Source organism: Camelus bactrianus, chromosome 35 (assembly GCF_048773025.1).
Source record: "Camelus bactrianus isolate YW-2024 breed Bactrian camel chromosome 35, ASM4877302v1, whole genome shotgun sequence".
NCBI classification, from domain to species: domain Eukaryota; kingdom Metazoa; phylum Chordata; class Mammalia; order Artiodactyla; family Camelidae; genus Camelus; species Camelus bactrianus.
The window spans coordinates 16,346,446-16,367,266 of NC_133573.1; the positions used below are offsets into that span (position 1 = coordinate 16,346,446).

At 39.2% G+C, this 20,821-nt stretch overlaps 1 protein-coding gene across 1 annotated transcript in view; it reads right to left on the bottom strand.

Annotated features, from left to right (window-relative positions):
* Positions 1-20,821, bottom strand: part of CUBN (cubilin) — a 273,800-nt gene that overhangs the window by 14,852 nt on the left and 238,127 nt on the right. Inside the window, exon 60 of the mRNA XM_074358517.1 lies at positions 5,738-5,946. Coding sequence (XP_074214618.1) covers positions 5,738-5,946 — 209 coding nt within the window. The remainder of the gene's footprint in view (positions 1-5,737; positions 5,947-20,821) is intronic.

Consider the following 20,821-nt stretch of genomic DNA (forward strand, 5'->3'; position numbering starts at 1 on the left):
GCATTCCCATTGGACCTGAAGTAAAATCAACGCACACTCTTCACGGGGATCTGCAAGCCCCTACCTGGTCTGCCTGTGCTGTTGTCTACCCCCTTCCTCTCCCCTGCTTCCTGGAACTCCTCCACCTCCCTCCTCGCTGCTCCTCCTGCCAGGAGCTCTCTCTCCTCAGCCCTTGGACAGCGGACTCCTCCTTGTCAGCTGGGGTCTCAGCTCAGTGTCACCTCCTCTGGGAGCTCAACCCTACCCAGTGTGCCCTCCCCCAATATCTTCCTGTTCTTTTTCCTTACTGTAATCAGAATGAAATTTTATTAATTGAGTATTTACTTCTGGTCTCTCACCCATCAAGTACGTAAGCCCCACGGGCGGGGAGATTTTGATTAACCACTGAAGTGTCGCCAGCACCCAGAACAATTCCCAGACACAGACCTGGGAGCTTTCCACAAATGCCAGTTGAAATAGCTTGGATTTCTCGAAATAGCTTGGATTTCTCTCAAACACATTGCTAGAAAACAAAGTTTTCCATCTCAGTAATCTCTACTGCATTGCTAAAACAAGTATCCATGTGTGAATCCAAATACTGAATTTATAACAGAACTATGGTGTGTTATAAACCTCAGCACAGCTGTGCCCGCTGACACTATTTTAAAATGCTGGGACCATACAAAATACAAATGGTTAAAACCAGTCATGTGAAAATCAACATAAAATAAACGTACCACTAGATGGCACTGTCTCTCCTGCTTAAACACGCTTTTAGTACAATTTAGTAAAATGTTAAAGCCAAAAGAAACTGGAGAGTTGAGCGATCTAATCCACTACCTCATTTTATAAAAGAATAGACTTGCTAAGTTTTAGGTAATGTACTTTTTCTGGTAAACAAGTTAGAATTTTATGACAATCACTGCTGCCTCTATGATTTTACATTCACATCAGCAAGTGTTTTTCTTCTCTGCACTGTGTGCCAATCCTCTGTGCTAGATCCTGGGTTTACAAGGATGTATAAGGCACTTTCCATGCCTTCAGGACACTGGTTTGACACAAACAAATTAATGGGAGGGAGAGAACCAAAAATTAAATGTGTGTGTGAATTATACATAAAATAGAGGAAAAGTAAGTTCTACGAGAGAATTCAATCCATTGGCAATGCAGGTCAGAGTGAGGGTAGACCTCAAATCATCACGGTGATTTGAGGCTATGCCTGGCATTTTGTGTTTAGAAGCCACAGGGCAGAATCCCATCAAAATTCTGCAAAGTGAGGGTTTATCCTATGTCCCACCTAACACTGGAATGTCCTGCCAGGCTTCTGTGTGATAAAACTGTTCATAATTGTTGGATCTTAGAACCCAAACCCATGCTGGATAGAAACACAAAAGTATTTTTGCCCCGTGTTAATATGCACCCAGTTTCTGAGAATGCAATTATTGTGTGAGTTGAGGGAGGGCTCTGGTTTGTTTTGTTTATAACTTTTTTGAGTTATTCCACCACTTTGGAAATTTATATTATGGCTGGGTGCTGCTAGTGGCATTTAAGCTGCAGACAGAACCTACCATTTTCATTTGAAGTACCTTCTCCGTGACTCCACGTAAAAGAAAAATCTGGCTATTCCCCAAACGACTTAGCATAGCTGTGTCAGAACATTTGCATATTGAAATACACACTATTTTATATACTTTCTTCTTCTTTCTCCTTTTCACTGCATTTAGCATAATAATAAATTGATATTATGTATATAGTTAGCCTATGGCATTGATGACTTTCATTTCGGATGGTCAAAGAATCATCAGAAAACAGTGGCTATGCCAAGGGGCCCTGATTGGGTTGAGAAATTTGATTGGATGGGAAATTTAGGAAGGAGCCATCACCCGTCTTCCAGTTCCATGTTTCCCAGCAGAGGAATGTCGCTTATGGTCACAGTCCTGAGCCCTCTCTGTGTTTACTGCTCTCCGCAGAGGAATGAGCTAACTTAAACTGATGTTAAGAAACTGGGCATACACCAGGCAGCCTGCAGCTCCTCCTTACCCACTTCTCTGTGGTAGCCAGCCTCCCAAAATCCAGCTCAGCTGTAATAGAGGAGAATGAATCTGACTCCATATTGGATCTGTTCCTTTAATCCTGACCACGGTGCCCTGCTTTCTAGGCTCAGTCTTGCTAGCTCTGCACCTTTTGTGAAATAATGTTGCCTTTAGCCTGAAATATACAGGACAGCCTATTCTCCGGGGCTCTGACCTTTAACAATGTTAGCACTTCTGCACTTATGTGGAGATGGCAAGTTGCAAACCAGAGAATAACCTTTGTTTTGTTGGAGGTTTACAAGGACACCATGACCTGGCCCAGGTGGATGGCTGCGAGAACAAAGAATGCCTGCAGCAAGAAGTTTGCAACAACCAACCACACCCCCTCCCTTGTTTTTTGTGTAAAAGGAGCCTGTATTCTGACTAGAGTAGGATGGTTCTCCAAGACATTAGTCTGCCATCCTCTCCGTCTGCCAGCTTTCCGAATAAAGTCACTAGTCCTTGTCCCAACGCCTTGTCTCCTGATTTATTGGCCTGTCGTGCAGCGAGCAGAACGGGTTTGGTCTCGGCAACACAGCCACCCCATCTAGTGAGCCTTTCTGAACCCCAGAGTGACGTCACTCACACCCTCTTCTGCTCTACTTCCTATGTTGTTCACATTTATTGGTTTTGCCATGTTGTATAGTAATTTATATGCTCACATATCAGTGTCATCCCCTTTCCAGCTCTGGGAGAAACCCTTATCTTTGATTCTCCACATCTTTATTACCAGGCACCATGCCCAGCACAGAATTGTGTCCGGTGACTCTTCACAGAACAATGTGACGTCAGTTTCAACAGCAACCCCTCAGTGAAATACACACCTCCCTGTTTACTGTGGTCCCCTTAATAACTTTCCAGGTCAGCCACTTCAAAAACAACAGTGATATAATTACGAGTGAATAATGGAATTGACACGTTTTCACTGGTATGTCTACCTACAGAATTAAATCAACTTTTCTAAAAAGTGATTTGATGATAACATCTAGGAAGCAATCTAAAATGAATCAAATGCCCCATTTATCACAGAGAATCTCTTTAATAAAGATACCTGCAGGCCTCACATTCCAAGAACTGTTCTGCGATTTGCCAGTTTAGTACAAGCTGAAAACGTTCCCAGTTGAGGGAAATTGCTTTCCCGTGAAGGAAAACAAAAGTAGATCTCAACAGAATTTCTTTTTCTCAAAAGGACACTTTATATTGTAGCTAAAGAATAAGTCTTTGTTTTTGATTGCTATTTCTGCCCTAAATGACTTGAAGAAACTTAGAAAATTACTAGTTGTTTTAATGACATTATCAAATCACATTCATAGGAATGGATCTTGAGAATAAATTTAACCAGCCCTCCTTCTGGCAGGGCCACACCCTAAACATCCCACAGGAATTTACATTTATAATAATGTACCTATAAATCAGTTCTTTTTAATGTTTTAAGAAAAGGAGTTTCCACAGCCTTCATGCCCATCAGGAATTACACAAAGAGGGGGAAAAGAAATAAATTTGTTTGTAAGTTATATGTCTGATGCCAAACACTCTAGCATACATTATCCTCCAAACAACCTTGCAAGGTAAGCATGATTATGTGAATTTTGTTTTTCAACAGATGAAGTGATGGGGAGTCAGGGAGATAGGGAAATTGTGCGGTGGCAAAGTTGGGTTTGAGTCCACGTTACCCATCTCGAAAGCATATGACCTTTCTGTAAAATCAGGGTGGCACTCAAATGGCCCTGAACATCAGCTTCCTGCTGCCCTGGCCATTTTGGTCTCATTTCAGAAGAGAAGAATTCAACCCGAATTGACATCTCCTGTTATCTGTAGTCTTTCACAAACTCCCCCTTGATCTGGCTTCTGTGCCCAAACTTTATTTAAATGGTTGTCATCCAATCTAATGAGTTTTTTCTTTATCTTATCCTTTCTTGGCCTCTAATTTACAATTTAATAGTATTGACCATCCATCCTTGGTAAAAGACTTTTCTCCCTTGACTGCAGTGATAGCTGCACTATTCCTGGCTTATAAGTTTTTTTTTCCCCCATTACCCATCTGCTTCTCATCCTGCTCCTTTTGAAATCTCCAGCTGCCTCCCACTGTCCCTTTCCTGGAGTTGAGTGGGAGCCTGGCTTTCAAGCTCCATGCCATCTCTTTCAAAGAAAGCACATTTCTCCTGATTTAAGAACTGTGCTCTGTGCTGGAGCTCCGGGCCATTCTGTGCTCCCGGGGAAATTTCACTTGTCTGCCCTCTGTCACCGAACTGAACCAGTACCTTAACCACGGCTGCCTCCTAATAGTACTGACATTCTTTTGATCTTCCCAGCCTGGTGCTTTTCACAGTGAAAATATAAGACAGTCTATAATAAAGTGCTCAAATGTATAGTTTGTCTAAGACTTTTCCTTCCCTTTCTTTAAAAACCCATTTCTTTAAAATTTAAGATCATTTCTGAACTCAAAATTTTCTCTTACACCAAGCCTGTCACCTCCAGCATCTTTGCACCCTCCTTACCTAACAGTCACTTCTACCTGGGGTCCTAACTCCAGATTCTCCCACTGACCCTCCACCCAAAGTGCTGATTCCAGAGTCTTCCACCTTAAACACTGCTCTCTTCACATCACTCGTTGGAAAACCTGCAATGACTCCTTATTTCCAGCTGCCTAAAATCTAAATCCATTAGTTCGACTTTCAACACCCTTTGTAATCTGGGTGTTTCTCCACGAAGGCAATCTTGTTTCTTGCTTCTCCTGACCAATATTCTATTCTGATAAAGCAGCCTCTTCACCTTTTTAAGAACAGGCATCCTAACTCCTGTGCCTTTTTCTCTGTGTTCACCTTGCCTACAACGCCCTCCCTCCTGACTTAAGTAAGTGTCTCCTCACTCTACGAAGTCTTTCTCGCTCACGGCAGATCACCACGTACCATTCTCCCTTTTCAACTCGCACATGGCCTCAAGCCTGGATCCAGTGCATCACTTAGCACTTAAATAGCGACTATCCTGAACTGCCTAGTGTCAATCTGCACATGCCATCCCTTAATTTGGGAATCAAATTCAAGTTCCTCATGAGCAGAAGTACATATTTCTTGTTTCCCCCAAGAGTATAGTAGTATATATTGATAGATGCTATGCAGTATTTTAATATGAATTCATATAGCCTGATAGATACAATGATTCAATATGAATCATTTAAAAATCGAATAGTCGTTTATTCGAAGAGTCGTTTAAAAATCGAATAGAAAAGTTTTGAGATTGATTTCTAGGAGGACTTCAGAACTAAGATATTTTTCACATCTAAAAGTAAGAAGTAAATATACAAACTTCGAAATATAGACGAAGTAAGGGGTGACTATTTGCGTACAGACATTGTCATTTATTTTAGACTTTGCCAAAGATCCTTTGAGTATCTCGTTCCATGCAACCCATCTACCCACAGATTGGCTTTTGACAAGGCTTGGAGGAACAGCAAATCTTAAAGACAATGTCAAAAGCCACACAAAAATTTTTGAGTCATTCATATTAGAGATTAGTTTGATGTGAAGATAGAGAATCTGTAACACTGTGTGGCATCATTGAAGAACAGTTCATTTTAAAAGTGAGCTGTCCTCACAACTCTCAGGGATTCCTGTGTGGGATGACCTGGAGGACACCATGTAAAGGTCCGGATTAGAAGATGCTGTTAGGAAACGTGGTAGCCTTACCTTTACATAATCATAAATGCATCTCTGCAAAGTAGTGGCGGCCTCCAGAGCAAACGTGTTGAAGGTGAGTTTGATTAGCTTGTTTACAGGTGCGATGATGAACCAGACACAATTTAAATTCTTGTCATATCTTCCGTTCAAATCAGAATCAGGAGAGGCCAAGGTATAATTTGAGCCTGTGAGATAACCACCACATCCTTGCTGAGGCCCTGGGTTAAAAAACAGACACATCACTCTGCAAAGCAAAGAAAAAGGCTCTCCAATTTTATGTGGAGGGTTGTAAAGATCATATAGTTTCTTTCCTCTGTCACCCTTTGGTGCACGTTATTGGATGGTTCACTGGGCTTGGGTGAGCTTGTGCAAGTAACACTGACACTTGCCTTAGCGTCTTCGTCACTTTGCTCATCTTCAATCACCAACCCATCAGTCTCTACTCCCTCACATCCAGTTGCCTAGAAAAGTGGGCACCCAGCTATGGTTCTACATGCATTTTTAGAACCCCTGATGTGATATATTGAAGCTTTTTCTATCCTTGAAAAATCCAGTTTTACACCAAACAAAGTCTTTTGCATAACAAAACCACTGGAAACCGTGAACACATTTTATTTTATCTTCTGCTTTTATTATGAACACTATCGGATTGAAAACTGAATATAAGAAGCATTTACCCACATCCCAAGAGAACTGGCGCTCGATCTATCTTTTATTTAAATAGTTTGGTAGAGAAAGGCTGAGAAGCATTTTAACAGTGCAACCCACTTTAGATTGAACTACACTCTGTATACGATTTTTTTTTCTTTTCCAAAAATAAGGGAAAGCTGAAAAAGAGGCACTTTATTGGTGAAAAATATCTACTTTGAAATGGAAATGCTGAAATTCAGAATAAAAATACAAAACAGAGATAAATAATATTCTCAATGCTCTAGTATAAAAAAAAAAATATGGGCCAAACTCCTCAGAACACAGGATTTCATTTCCTCCACTCCACTGTCTAAGCTGATGCCTTTGAAATGATGTGAGAGCATCAAAGCAAGAAGAACTTTACTGACAATTTTGAAGGAAACACAGGAGGATGAATGAAGCTCAAAACAGCCCTCACAGGAATAGAGACGAAGCAGGGGTCCCAAACAGTATTCATAAAGCTTGCATTCTACACCAAGATGGATCATGATGGGTTCCAAAGTTAAACTTCACTGACACTGGCCTTCCATCTACTTGTCTTGTTCTATTTACTCTGTTGGCAGTGAAAGGATTGCTTTTGACATTAGGGGGCACTACGATTTAGGACTTGGCTCTTGTCAGGAACGGCAAACAATGGCAGCTGACCTGGGATGCAAGGGCTATCACATGCGCAGTGTTTTTTCAGTATATGTGCTTTATTTAGTAGGTCAGGCTACCCTGTCATAGCTCCTAGCTCTGGTAAAACTACAGATAACTTGCACAGTCAGATCTTTCCTGGAGTCAGAACACTATCGAAGGCCCAGTCCCTGATGCATCCATAGATGGCATCTAGGAAGAAATGATTCTGAAACCAGAGCAATGCTGATCACTCTGCTCCCATGAATCAAGCCTGCAAAGTAAAGAAAGAACTGGCATTCTCACAGCTTTTACTCTCGGGTGGACTGACTTTTACTGAGGGAAATCACGAAAGTTTACTTACATTCAAAATCAGGGAAAAACAATTTCTAAGGGTGTTATTGAATTGAGAAATTTATTTATCTATTAAATGTTGCTTTACTCGTCAAGGAAATATGTTTAGTAAGGCAATGGGAAAAGATGAATGGTGGTCCAATTGTTAGAGCAGGCAGATGAGCAGAGAAAGGGGGACACAGACCAAATGGCAGGAATTGGGCAGAAAGGAGAGGGCACAGGCCAAATGCAGGAAACTATGCATCATGTAAGCACCAGGGGTTCCTGGGCAGAGAAAGGAAAGCAGGAACCTTTGGGCTGATAAGGGGTCACACCTTTTGGGGTGATGAGTGGCCTGGAGACCGACAAAGAAAGGTGAGGAAAGGCAGGAATTTCCAGTGTCCCAATGTAACCTTCTGCTCATTATGCCCTCATTTCAATAAAATTGTCCTTGCAGATTAGAAGTACCCATCGTGCACTGACGCCATGATACTTTTGATCCAGACTAAATAAGGACAAAAGTCCCTTCTTCCTCTGGGAAGGTGGAGTTGGGATGATAATCAAGGAATATGACCCCAAACCCTTCCTTCCCCAATGAATATTCTGCTCATTCATTTTTACATCCTATGCAACCAATTTGCCAAAGAAACACAGGACAGCCGCTCATCTGAGTCTGCCCACTCTCCCCTTGAAAGTGTACTATCCATCCTTTAATAAACTCTCACTTTACTTTTTTAACCACTACATCTTGTCTCTGAATTATTTCTGGGATGGGACAAGAACCTGGAACACCAGTTGCATCCACTGGCAACACAATAGCAGTGACGTGTTACAGATAAACAATGATACATTTTAGAAAATGACAGGTGCCATAAAAGAGGCAAGGAAAGAAAGCCTTGGGAGTTTTGCCTTCAGAAGGGGGAGTTTCCTTTAGGCTATGAGGCTCTAGAACGTCCAAGGAGGAGGTGACACTGGATCTGCATCTCAGAGGATAAACAGGACAAGACCATGTGGAAACAGAGTTGGCGTCAGCAGTGCAGCCTTGCAACCAAAGGCTCAGTGGACAAGAATTCACATGTATAGAATCTGACCTGTTAGCCTTTATTCTGTGGATAGCGGGGAGCCACTCGAAAAGGTTTTGGCCAGAGAAACGGTAGGGTCAGAATGAATGCACTTTCTCACCATGTCTGATGTAAAAGTGCCTCCGGTGGTCGCATTTACACAGAAGGGGATGGGACTGGAGGACACGAGACCAGGCAGCAGGGACACGGCCATGCGCTGGGCTGGAGGTAGCAAGGGGCAGTGCAGAATTGTAGGTTTGTTTGTGTGCAGGGCAACCGTACTACTAACCTTCATCCTATGACTACATCAGCTCCAAAGAGTAAATGCTATTTTTAAACATTCAAGCTACATGTTTTACCACCACTTGCATAGTAATGGTTACTAATAAGTTAACAAGGGCAGCATGGCCACTGTGTTGGAGTGAGTACCATTATACACACCAATCGCTCAATACTACTACTGCTGCTGCTGTACTAATGTCGTAAGACATCCTGCCTTCAGGACACCCCAGAGCAAGAATCCATACGTTGTTGGTATGTGCTGGCATAGGCTGAGGGGCAGGATGCATGTTCTTCATTCTTCAGCCCCCCTCTTTGCAGTGTCCTAGAATGAACAGAGTATGTTTTCCTGACCACTTGATGTTAGGTTTGGCCATAGGACTTGTGTTAGACGATGGAATATTTAGTGGTCATAAAGTAGGAGGAAGCCTTAAATGTGCTTGTGCTTTCCAGCTTAGACTTTGGTGCTCCTATGATCCACCAAGAGCTCATATCTTAGGAAACCACTGGGGAAAGAGAAAGTGGATTCATTCCGAGCTGACCCGAACCTGGACTGAACAGTGGAGTCAAGCATAGTCAACCTGCAACTTGGAAAAGGCAGACAAACCAGCCTGCTGACCCATAAGCAATAAAAATAATGCTCTAGGTATATGTCACCAAATTCTGAATGGTTTATTATGCAACATTATTGTGGCAATAGCTGACAAATACACAAGTAGTGTTTTTAAGTTATCACACTGTAATAGAGCACGTTGCTTAATTTATAAAATATACCCACAGAACACAGAAAACAGAGAGCTAAAATTATCATCAGATAATCCTTGCCAAAACAGTCAAATAATAAAAGTAAATATAATATTATATGAGTGAATTATATAATTTGTATTATGTATGAATAATATATGAGTAAATATAATACTATATGAATACATAGTCAAATAATTGAAGTAAATATAGTATTATATGAGTAAACATCTTTTGGTGTTTGTGGGTACAGGAAATGGTTATAATTGTTCTGGTTCTCCCACATTAATATTTAAATGTAGCACCACTGCTCTGTGCTTCTCTTAATATGGCAAAATGGAAAAGTTAGCATAGGTCTTTAGGGAAATATAAAGATGAATATTAACAAAAAAGGGTTCTTTACCAAAAAGTGCTATTGCCACATTACTATTTCTGTATTTCAACAACAGCAGGATACATGGGAAAAACGAGAGAGAATTCTGTGAAATAGTTGCATGTATTTGTTTACACTGAAATTTTTAAACTCCTTTTTTAAGCTAGTGTATGACCTTAACCTTGATGTGTTCTTTAGCATCATACATCCATCATCTTCCTTGTTACTACACATTTTTCTACCATCCAGCGAACTCCCATCCATCAGCACCTACTTCATCAGTCAAGTTGTGTCAGAAGCACCCCGTAACGACACTCCCTGTGTCTGAAAACAAAGATGTCACTCTAACCTTCCAACCAAATTAGAAACACCTCCTACAAAAGAGCTATTTCTTCAGAGAATGCAAAGGTTTGGCTAAAGAAATACTGGAAATATAAACCCATAGTAAGCAGTGAGATCTGAGTTGAGATCTACTTAATTAAAAATCAGTAACTGATTCCTAAATTATTTCCCTTCAATTATCCCACTTCAGAGTTAAGTTCAAGCCAGAAAAAAAAATATGATAGTTAAGAAATAGCTGTATTATCAAAAAGAGGAAACATCTTGAAGGCTTCAGTGGAGCTAGATACACTCCTAAATAATTACCTTGAGAAGGGACATTTCTGCAGCTGACATTACAGGGGGCTGACATTTTATTGAGGTCTTCTGGATACGATGTCTCTCTATCTCTGGACAAGCACTACTTGGACAGATGGTGGATGGCTAGCTGTACTGTCAGGTAGTGATCAGCCTGCCTTCAGGCATTCTCCTGTTCCTCAGTGAGCTGGGGCTCTGAGCTATAGCTGAAGGAAGCAACACTGAAGTACAGGAAACAGAATGCGAACGCATTTCAAGCAGGTGCCTTAGGGAAATGGGAGCTCCATAATCCTTTCTTTGAATAAAACTTACTGTGATTCTTCAAAGCTGCAGTTTATAACTGCCTTCAAGCAGTGAATCCATTTTAAAAGTTCAGATGTTTCTTTTTAGCTAAAAGTGAGTTGGGTTTATTATTTTACCCTAACCTTAAACATGCACCATCTTTTAAGTATATTTATGTTGTGCAAGAAAAAAAATCTTAATGGTTTTCGTAACCTTAGTTGTGGGGTTTTTTTTGTTTGTTTTTGTTTTTTTTTTTTTAGTAATTTCATTCCATTTGACTCACTTTAGTTACCCAAATTTGAGACCCAGCCTAATTTAACTCAGAGTATGTACTCAGTTTGGTAATACTTGGGAAGCATAGAACTAAGATAGGTAGTTTACTAAAAAAGAAAGGTAATTTACTAAAAGAAAGGTAATTTCAGCAGCTAATCAGTAGCTATAATCACAAGTAAAAGAGCAATGAAATATATAAAGAACTTAAGATAAGGAGAATTTTATCATTATCTTTTAATTTATTTTGCATTATTTTGGTATTACTGAAAACACTTTATGTATGCATTAATAGTCCCAGGGCATTTCATGAAAATCATTCCCACCAAACTTGAAATTTTAAAAATGATTTATTAAACAAAATGATATAATCACATCACTTTAGACAGAAAGAGGAACTGACAAGACCCAACACAGATTCATGACAAATTCTCAGCAAAATAGGAATAGAGGGGAATATTCTCAACTTGATAAAGCACATATTTAAAAAACCTATAGCTAACATGATACTTAATGGTGAAAAACTAAATGCTTTCCTCCTGGGATCAGGACCAAGGCAAAGACATTTTTTCTCACCACTCTTATTCAACAAAGTATTAGAAACTCCTGCCATTACAATAGACAAGAAAAAAAAAAAATACAGACTGGAGAGGAAGAAATAAAATTGTCACTATTTGCAGATCGGAAAATCCCAAGGAATCTACATAAAAATTCCTAAAACTAACAAGTGAATTCAGCAAGAACTGAGGATTTAAGAATAATACACAAAATCATTCACATTTCTACATACTAACAATGAATTTGTGAAAAATCAAAGTTAAAAATACAATTATCCAAAAGAAAATGAAATACTTAGGTATTAACTTAATGAAAAATATACAGAATTTGTGTGCTGAAGATTGCAAAGTGGTGAAAGAAATAAAGACCTAAATAAATGTTGAGACATATGTATTCATGGACTGGAAGACCCAACATAGTAAAGATGTCAACTATTCTCAAATTGATGCATATTTTTAATTGCAGTTCCTATCAAGACCCCTGCAAGATTTTTTTCTGTTGACGCACAAAACAACTTATTTTAAAATTTACATGGAAAGGTATGGGCTCTTGAATAGCTAAAACAACGTTGACAAAGAATAACAAATTGGAAGCAATCAGCCCACCTCTTACTATACAGGCACAGTAATCCAGATTTTGTGATACTGGTGGAGAGTTGGACAAAAAGGTGAATGGAAAATAACAGAGAACCCAGAAATAGGTCCACACAAATATGTCCAAGTGATTATTTACAAAGATGCAAAAGCAATTCAATGGAGGAAGGATAGTCTTTTCAATACATTGGACATCCAGAGGCAAAAAAAATTAACTTCAACCTAAACCTCAGAGCTTAAACACAGATGAGTTCAAAATGGGTCATAAACGTAAGTGAAAAATGTAAAACCATAAAACTTAAAGAAGAAATCAAAGCAGAAAATCTTTGAGACTTCAGGATAGGTAAATAGTTCTTAGCCTTATTATTAAAACACTGTATATAAAAGGAGAAATTGATATATTAGACTTTATCAAAATTAAAAACTTTTCTTCTAGGAAAGGCCCTGTTAAGAGGATGAAAAGGCAAGTTATGAACTAGGAGAAAATATTTGCAAACCACATACCTGAAAAAATACAGAAAAAACTCTCAAAACCCAATAGTGAAAAAACAATCCAATTAGAAAATGGGCAAAAGTTATGAACATATATTTCACCAAAGAAGATATACATATGACCAAAAAAAAAGACAAAATTTACTATTAGGAAATGCAAATTAAAATCACAATAAGATATTAATATGTATCTATCAGAATGGCTAACACACACACACACACACACACACACACACACACACACACACACACACACACACACAGAGTGATAGCTCATTGTAGAGTAACCACATTCCACAAAAGAACGACCATGGCGAGGGGGTCCCGAAGTACGGAGAGCACAGAGAATACTGTATAATGACATGCTAACCAAGATGACAGAAGACAGATGACAATGAAATAGCATCTGAAAGGGCTGAAAGAAAATAATTGCTAAACTAGAATTCTACATTCAAAGAAAAATCCCACAAAAGACAGTATAAAGCCATTTTCAGAAAAGCAAAAACCAAAAGAAGAAGAAAAAAAAAACATTTTTCCAGAAGAATTGCAATAAATGAAAACACACTAAAGCGAGTTCTTCAAAAAGAAATAAACTTATCCCAGATGGAACCCATAGAAATTTAGGGGGAAAGGACAACAAAAATGGTAAATATACAGAATTACTAGTTGCATAAAACAATAAAATGTTTTATGTGCTTAAGACATGTAGAGTTGAAATAATTCATGTTGAGAGCACAAAAGACAGGAACTGGGTTAATGGATTTAAAATGTTGCATTTATCATGATATGGTAAAAGGACTAGTTTTAAATTAGATTCTAATGAGTCAAGGATGAATACTGTAATCTCTAAGGTAATAACCAAGACTAACTGAATATATAAGTAATGACTTTTAAAAGAGAATAACATTTAATTCAAAAAAGGCAAAAAAAAAGTTAAACTTCTGAACATAAGGGACAAACAGAAAACAAATAATACAGTGGTCTATTTACATCCAATAATGTTAGTAATTTTATTAGATGTAAACATGGTAAATTCTCCAAATGAAAAATAAACAGTCAAACAAAACCCAAATAAATTCTTTGGGGTAGAGAAATGTCGAAAATAGAGAGGTTGAAAAATATACCATATACTGAAAGAAAGCTAGGGACACCATACTAAATCAGAAACACTAGACTTTCAGACAAGAAGCATTAAAAAAAAGGACCTTGCAGAATGATATGAAGCAATCATCGGAAGATATAACTTTAAATGTATCTGTGCCACATGACATTGCCTCAAAGTGCACAAGAGCAAAACTTTAGCCCTGAACTTTCTATTGAGCTTTTAACTCTCATTATCTGACTCCCTACTGAACATAAGCTGGATGGCTTCAAGGCACCAAGTTCTCCATACCAAAACCAAAGATTATTATCTTCCCCTATGAGATCTGGTCCTCTCCTGTAAATTTATACTTGGATGAATGTATCACAAGTTATTGTCCAGGAAACTTAGGATCACCATGTCTTCCTTTTTCCCCACTGACTTGTTCAAAGATGACTATTGATTCTGCATCTTAAGTGCTTCTCCTTTCACCCCCCTTCTGTTTTCTGACATTGCATCACCCCGTCTCCTGCGATGTTTCCCAGTATTTCCCTGCCTAAAATGCAGCCCCTGCTTCAAAGCATCCTCCTCACAGATGCTAGAATGGGCTTTCTAAACCAAGTCTGAGTGGATTATAGTACTCTCCAGCCCCCAATTAATGGTTCCACTCTGCACATGATATAGAGCCCTCCCACAGAGACCCCTTGCCTCTCTCTCCTGTTATTCTCTCTCAGCCCCTATCATTCTCCACCTTACACACCCCAAAGCATTACAATCATGTGCAGTCACTTCTGAAATGAGATGCTTCATACATGACCTTCCTTGTCCACAAAGTGCCTATTTTCCCAGTGAATGCCTTCTCTGCCTTCCAAGTTAGTTCTATTTATTGCTAAGATATACTGCATGCCAAATGAGTGTCAGGGAATGTTCCAGTTTAATCTTCACCACAACTCTATGAGGTAGTTACTATTAGTGGGACCATTTGATAGATGAGAAAATCAAGAGGTTAAGGAATTGTTCAAGGTCAAACTCATTGGGATGTATAAGAACTGAGTTTGAATGGAAAAAGTCTGTCTCCAGAGAATGCACTACATTTATGAACCATTAACCACAAGTCACGGTTCACATTCTATGTCACACTTTCTTGAACTTTTTTTCCTTTTAACTCAACACCAAAGTACCTCAGATCCCTTCTTTTCTGCTGCCACTGTCCTTGGCACATACTTCTGCCAAAAGCATTTAATCCAGAATTTAGTTATTTTCTGGCTCTCGAGGGGGCTTCTCAAGAACAGGGATATTGTTGAATTCATCTCTGTGTCCCAAAGGAAGGCTCATCGATCATCTGCATATTCAACAATGTTAAGTAAACAAGGAAGGAATGCATAGAAAATACATAGCTAGTTCTTACTGGGTAGATCTTTGCTTTCTAGTCTATGTTTATAAGGGGAATTCTTGGGATTAAATATATTTCTTGATTTATAAAGTTGTTACTACGTTATAAACACATATTATGTATATGTGCATGTGTATGTATGTGTGTATAACTATATCTATATATTTTAACAAAACAACTTTTTGGTTCTATGTATTAACCTGTTTCAAAACTAATTTAGTTGACTCTTGTGGCCTAGTTGATTGTGAAGAAACAATCAGCAGAACAACAATAAAAATACCACCAAAAGATTTAAAACACTGCCAAATGGGGTAGTTTTTTTTTTTTTTTTTTTTTTAATAGGAAACACTTGTTTAGCTAAAAATTTGCAATGACAAATGTTAGGTCTGTTACTTAAAAAAATCTAATATCTGAATATTAGATTTTAAAAGGCAGAGTCAATTTAAAGCTTTGTAAAATTCCAGACACGTAGAAGCTCAGTGACAAGTGGTCATTATCCTTATGCCTTGAGGATTCGTGGCAGCCTCACCTGGGAGTGAGCTGGAACAAAAGCTACCACAGAAAGTTAACAGATTTTTCAGACATCGGAAGGAAGAGAAGAATATAGTCCCTGATAATGTTTTATCCCTAAACAACTGATTTACAAGCAAAGAATTTTCTTCAATGTTTATTGCTGACCAGGCATAAACAAGACAGTCTGCTTTCCTGTTCCTGGAAACGCCACATCAAAGCATCAAAACCAGGTCCATCTGAGTAAGGATGATAATTATTACAGGGAATCTATGCTTACAATTTAACCCCAAACATCCAGTGGCCTGATAGGTTGCATTTTTAGGAGGGCCGGAATGGTTTCGGTTATGCAGAATAACTGCTTCCCTGCTTCTTGTTTATTTCAATGGTTTTTCAGAGCATTACCTTATAATTTACCATTAACTCAATTTTATCACTTAGCTTGGTCTCCACAATGCCATCTGGTTTCACTTTCCCAATGACCTCCCTACCCTTTTAAGACCAGGGGCAGCAATCTGGTCATTCAGGAAAGCGGGGGTGAGATCACAGACTGATACTAGAATATATTTTAATAGAAATCTTTTTTCTTCTTCTGTGGGCTTATCTGGAATTTTACTCTTGCCTACTTGCTTTCATAAAGTTCTGGTCAACTAAGCACTTGGTTTCTTTATCATATTCTCACATTCTCAGCTCAGCAAAAAAACTCTTTTTTCACAAAACCCACAAAGAAGAAACTGCAGATAACCTTGTCTTTGGCATCATCTCCCAAGGGAAGCCTAATCACCAGTGAAAGTCACATGACTTCAAAAGGGCAGAAATAAGCTTAGTCTAGTTTTTTCTGCAAATGGGTTTACAGTTTCAGCTCATTTCATTCTCAGACTTCATTAGAGGCAGCAAATGACATTAAGAGAACAGACAAACAACACTGCTTTCGAGTAATACTCCCATTACTGCTAAACTACCGGTTATCTGAGCAGTGACTTACGGAATTATTCACTTTATAATTCAATTATCTTATTGCAGTTGTACTTTTGGAAGTAATGTCATCTGACAGCTTAATCAGGCTTCTAAGAGGCACCACAGAGACACAGACGCATCTATTTTTAGCGTTGTTAAATATTTTTAAGTTTTTTTTTTTTTTTAATGTTTAGCTATAGGACTTTAGAATGCCTCTCAAAGTCCAACCTTAACACCAAAACTATGACATTTTAAAATAACTAGAAGCAAAAGTCTGAATTTGATATGATGTTAGGTTTTTCTCCATTTGTTGTGACCATATTTTCCATCTTTGGGGCTTGAGACTGTCATCAGCTTTCTCTGTCCTCCCCACCCCTCCTGCTTTCCCTCTCCCCTCTTACAAGGAGACTCTTATTCAACCAGCTCAGCTTCTTCCCACTGTAATAGAGGAGAACAAATCTGACTCTACATTGGATCTGTTCCTTTGGCTTTAACCACTGTGCCCTGTTTTCTAGGTTTATTCTTGCTAGCTCTGCACCTTTTGTAAATGAGTGTTGCCTTTAGCCTGTCTGGTAAACAGGAGAGCCTTTTCTCAAGGCTCTGACCTTTAAGGATATTAACACTTCTGCACTTATATAAAGACAACAAGTTGCAGAGTGGAAAATAACCTTTGTTTTGTTGGAGGTTTACAGGGACACCATGACCTGACCCACGTGGACAGCTGCAAGAACAAAGAATTCCTGCAGCAAGACGTTTGCAACAACCAATCACACCCCCTCCCGTTTGTTTTGTTTTGTTTCGTATAAAAGGAGCCTGTGTTCTGACTGGAGCAGGATGGTTCTCCAAGACATTAGTCTGCCATCCTTTTGGTCTGCTGGCTTTACGAATAAAGTTGCTATTCATTGCCCCAACACTTCATCTCCCGATTTATTGGCCTGTCGTGTGGTGAGCAGAGTAACTCGGTAACAGCACCACTGCTGTCCTCCTTTAGCATGTCTGAGACACATTTTCCACATGTTCACGTAGCAGGTAAAAGTCCAGAGACCAGACACACATGACCCAAATGTTGAGTTTGATCCTGTATTCCTATTTATCTCAGGATGAATGTCATCCAGTTTACCACCCTGAGTAGTCACTGAACTATATAAACCATGACTGCATACTGAGGGTGAGGTGAACCTGGATTATAATTTACTGCAATGTAGCTTTTGATTTTAAGTTAGAAAACATACTTTAGGGTTTGCTGGTTAGATTTCACAGCACAGTAAGTTTGAAAGAACACAGAATCATTGCACCACAGAGTGGTCCTGTTGATGATAATGACCCTTTGCTCTCCCTCCTTCACCTTAGAGAGACGGTAGGGTCGGTCATGGAGCCTTATAGAAATCCGGGACTTCCATATTACTTTTTAATACACATTGGTCTTCCTCTCTGACATCTAAGGAACTTTACAGAAATTACCTACGTTATCCCCATCATATTCTTAAAAGATAGAAAATAGTAATAATTCAAACTGACCTTCTTTTAGTGAATAAAAGTTAAGCTCAAAAATGCATAGGGCTTTTCTAAAGCATCTCACTAGGCAATGATGTAATAACGCAACTGGTCTGGACTACCTGCTCCTGGTCTGCAGTTCTTCCCACCTGGGCGTGTCCCCACCTTTGTCCCCGATGAACACGTGCTTTGGTGCTTTATCCTTTCTCTCATGGTGAAGGTCTCTGAGCCTGACCTCAGTGCCACCTGACTCGGTCTCTATATGCCAAGTGCCCTGGGATGGAGGAAGACAGAGTGGCCCTCAAACTCAGCACGTGGGCTGGGGGCAACGGGAGGCTGGGCACTTCAGTCATGTGTCCAGAATGTACAGCCACTGGTGAAGTGAATCGCTAGTCCCTGACATCCTTGTCCCTGATACTAACATCTTCTCCAGGGCGATGTCCTTGTCCTTCTAGGACATGTCATCCTGAAGGGGACACTCTTCACCCTCTCCTTGGCAACTCACTGATCCAAATGCTACAAACCTCAAAACTAATTGGGCCAAGTTCAGTTTTTGACCCTGACTTTTTGCTGAAGAGTTGAAGACCTTATTTAAGAAAAATAGTTTAGTGACTATGGTCCAACACAGACAATATACGTACTGTAAATCCCTGATCTAGTCCTATATCTAGAGGCTTTGTGCCTAATGTGATGAGCAGGTCATAAACAGACTGACTGGGTGGCACTCTGGTGTGAGACCAGCACAGTAAGAAGAAATGGGGGGCTGGGATGGCTTAAAAACACGTTTGCAAGTCTGAAATGCTTCAGGAGTGACCCAGGTGAGCAGTCACAGCTGAAGCAGCCCTCAGTGGCAAAGGATGGGCAGGAACTCAACAAGCAGAGGTTGAAAGAACACAGGGGACTTAGAAATGTCAGTTCTGCACCATGGAGTTTGCACACTTCAGCCAAATCCATGGGGCCGATGGCTCTCTAAACTTCATGGGATCACGGACACCACTGACAATTGGGTAAAAGCTGTGCACTCTCTCCAGAAAAATGCCCAGATCTGCAGATAATCTCAGAGTTTCAAAGACCCCAGAAGCCCAGGATGATCACTTGGCTGGTTATCAGTCATTTGGGATCAATAATTCACATAGGGTAGGAGTCCATGGGGAAAGTGGGAAGGCAGGTGTACCTTACAGGTGGGTATCAGCTCCTGTAAAGTGCTTGCTTTGCTTTCTCTGTACCTATGTCCCGTGCAGGTGGCCCTTCCTAGCAGAAGTCCCATTAATAGAGAAGACTCAATTTCACTACACAGTTAGTAATTAGGGACAAGCTAAGGGATGTGTCCCCCAAATTTGTTCTGACCCATTAGTGATACAAATACAACAAACACATGAGAAGTCACCTAATAATAAGAGCCGGCTCCTCACTGACTTCTGAAAAATTAAAGCCGACGTATACAAAGTATCATCAAATGTGTACTCTAAATAACAAATTTGTAAAACTCCACTATTTGGTCCAGATCAATGAAACTGAGATGTCATAGACTAAAATGGTCTTGTCGCATCAATTATTTTCTCAGTGAAAATGCTGTTTTCCAGGCTAAACTGACAGTGGTGGAAACAAATACTCACTGCCTCCTCCAAAAAGCTGCTTTATCTATCTGTGTAGTTTTTAAATGAATGAGATGAAGGTGAAAGGTGCATTTTATCAGCTAAGTCTAAGTTGTTTTTTTTTTATCCAGGACTGTATCTAAAAGATTTTATAAAGTCTAGAATTCAATTTACTCTTATTGGTTCCTTCCCCTTTTCCTGACCATAAACAACAAAAATCAAACCAAACCAAACTGAAAAGTTATTCAGAATGTGGTGTTGAAAGGTTTGTAAGACCAAAACAGTACAAAATTATAATATGTATTTCTCAGTAGGAAAACAAAAATACTATGACAGATTACATAAGTTCAGCCATTATGAAAAATAGCATGAAGTTTCCTTAAAAAACTGAAAATACATTTACCCTATGATCTAGCAGTCCCATTCCTGGGTATATATCCAGAGGAAACTCTAATTCTAAAAGATACATGCACCCCAATGTTCATAGCCACACTATTTAAAACAGCCAAATCATGGAAGCAACCTAAATGTCCATCGACAGATAACTGGATAAAGAAGTTATGGTATATTTATACAATCGAGTACCACCCAGTCATAAAAAAAAAAAAAAAAAAAAAAGTGAAATAATGCCATTTACAGCAACATGGATGGACTTGGAGATCATCATACTAAGTGAAGTAGGTCAGAAAGAGAAGGGAAAATACCATATGATAGTGCTTATATGTGGAATCTAAGAAAATGAGACAAATGAACTTACTTAGAAAACAGAAACAGAGTCACATACAAAGGAAGCAAACTTTTGGTTACCAGGGGTGGAAGCGGGTGGGGAGCAATAAATAGGGAGTTCAGGATTTGCAGATACTAACTACTATATATAAAATAGATAAACAGGAAGGTCCTACTGTATAGCACAGGGAACTATATTCAACATCTTGTAATAACCTATAATGAAAAAGAGTATGAAAGGTATATATATATAATCTACATATATAATGTAGACCTGAATCACTATGCTGTACACCTGAAATTAACACATTATAAATTGACTATGCCTCAATTTAAAAAAAAAGATTACATAAAACTACTTCTTAAATATTTTCAAGTGGCCAATAGTATCTGTATAGATGGGAAAGAGGT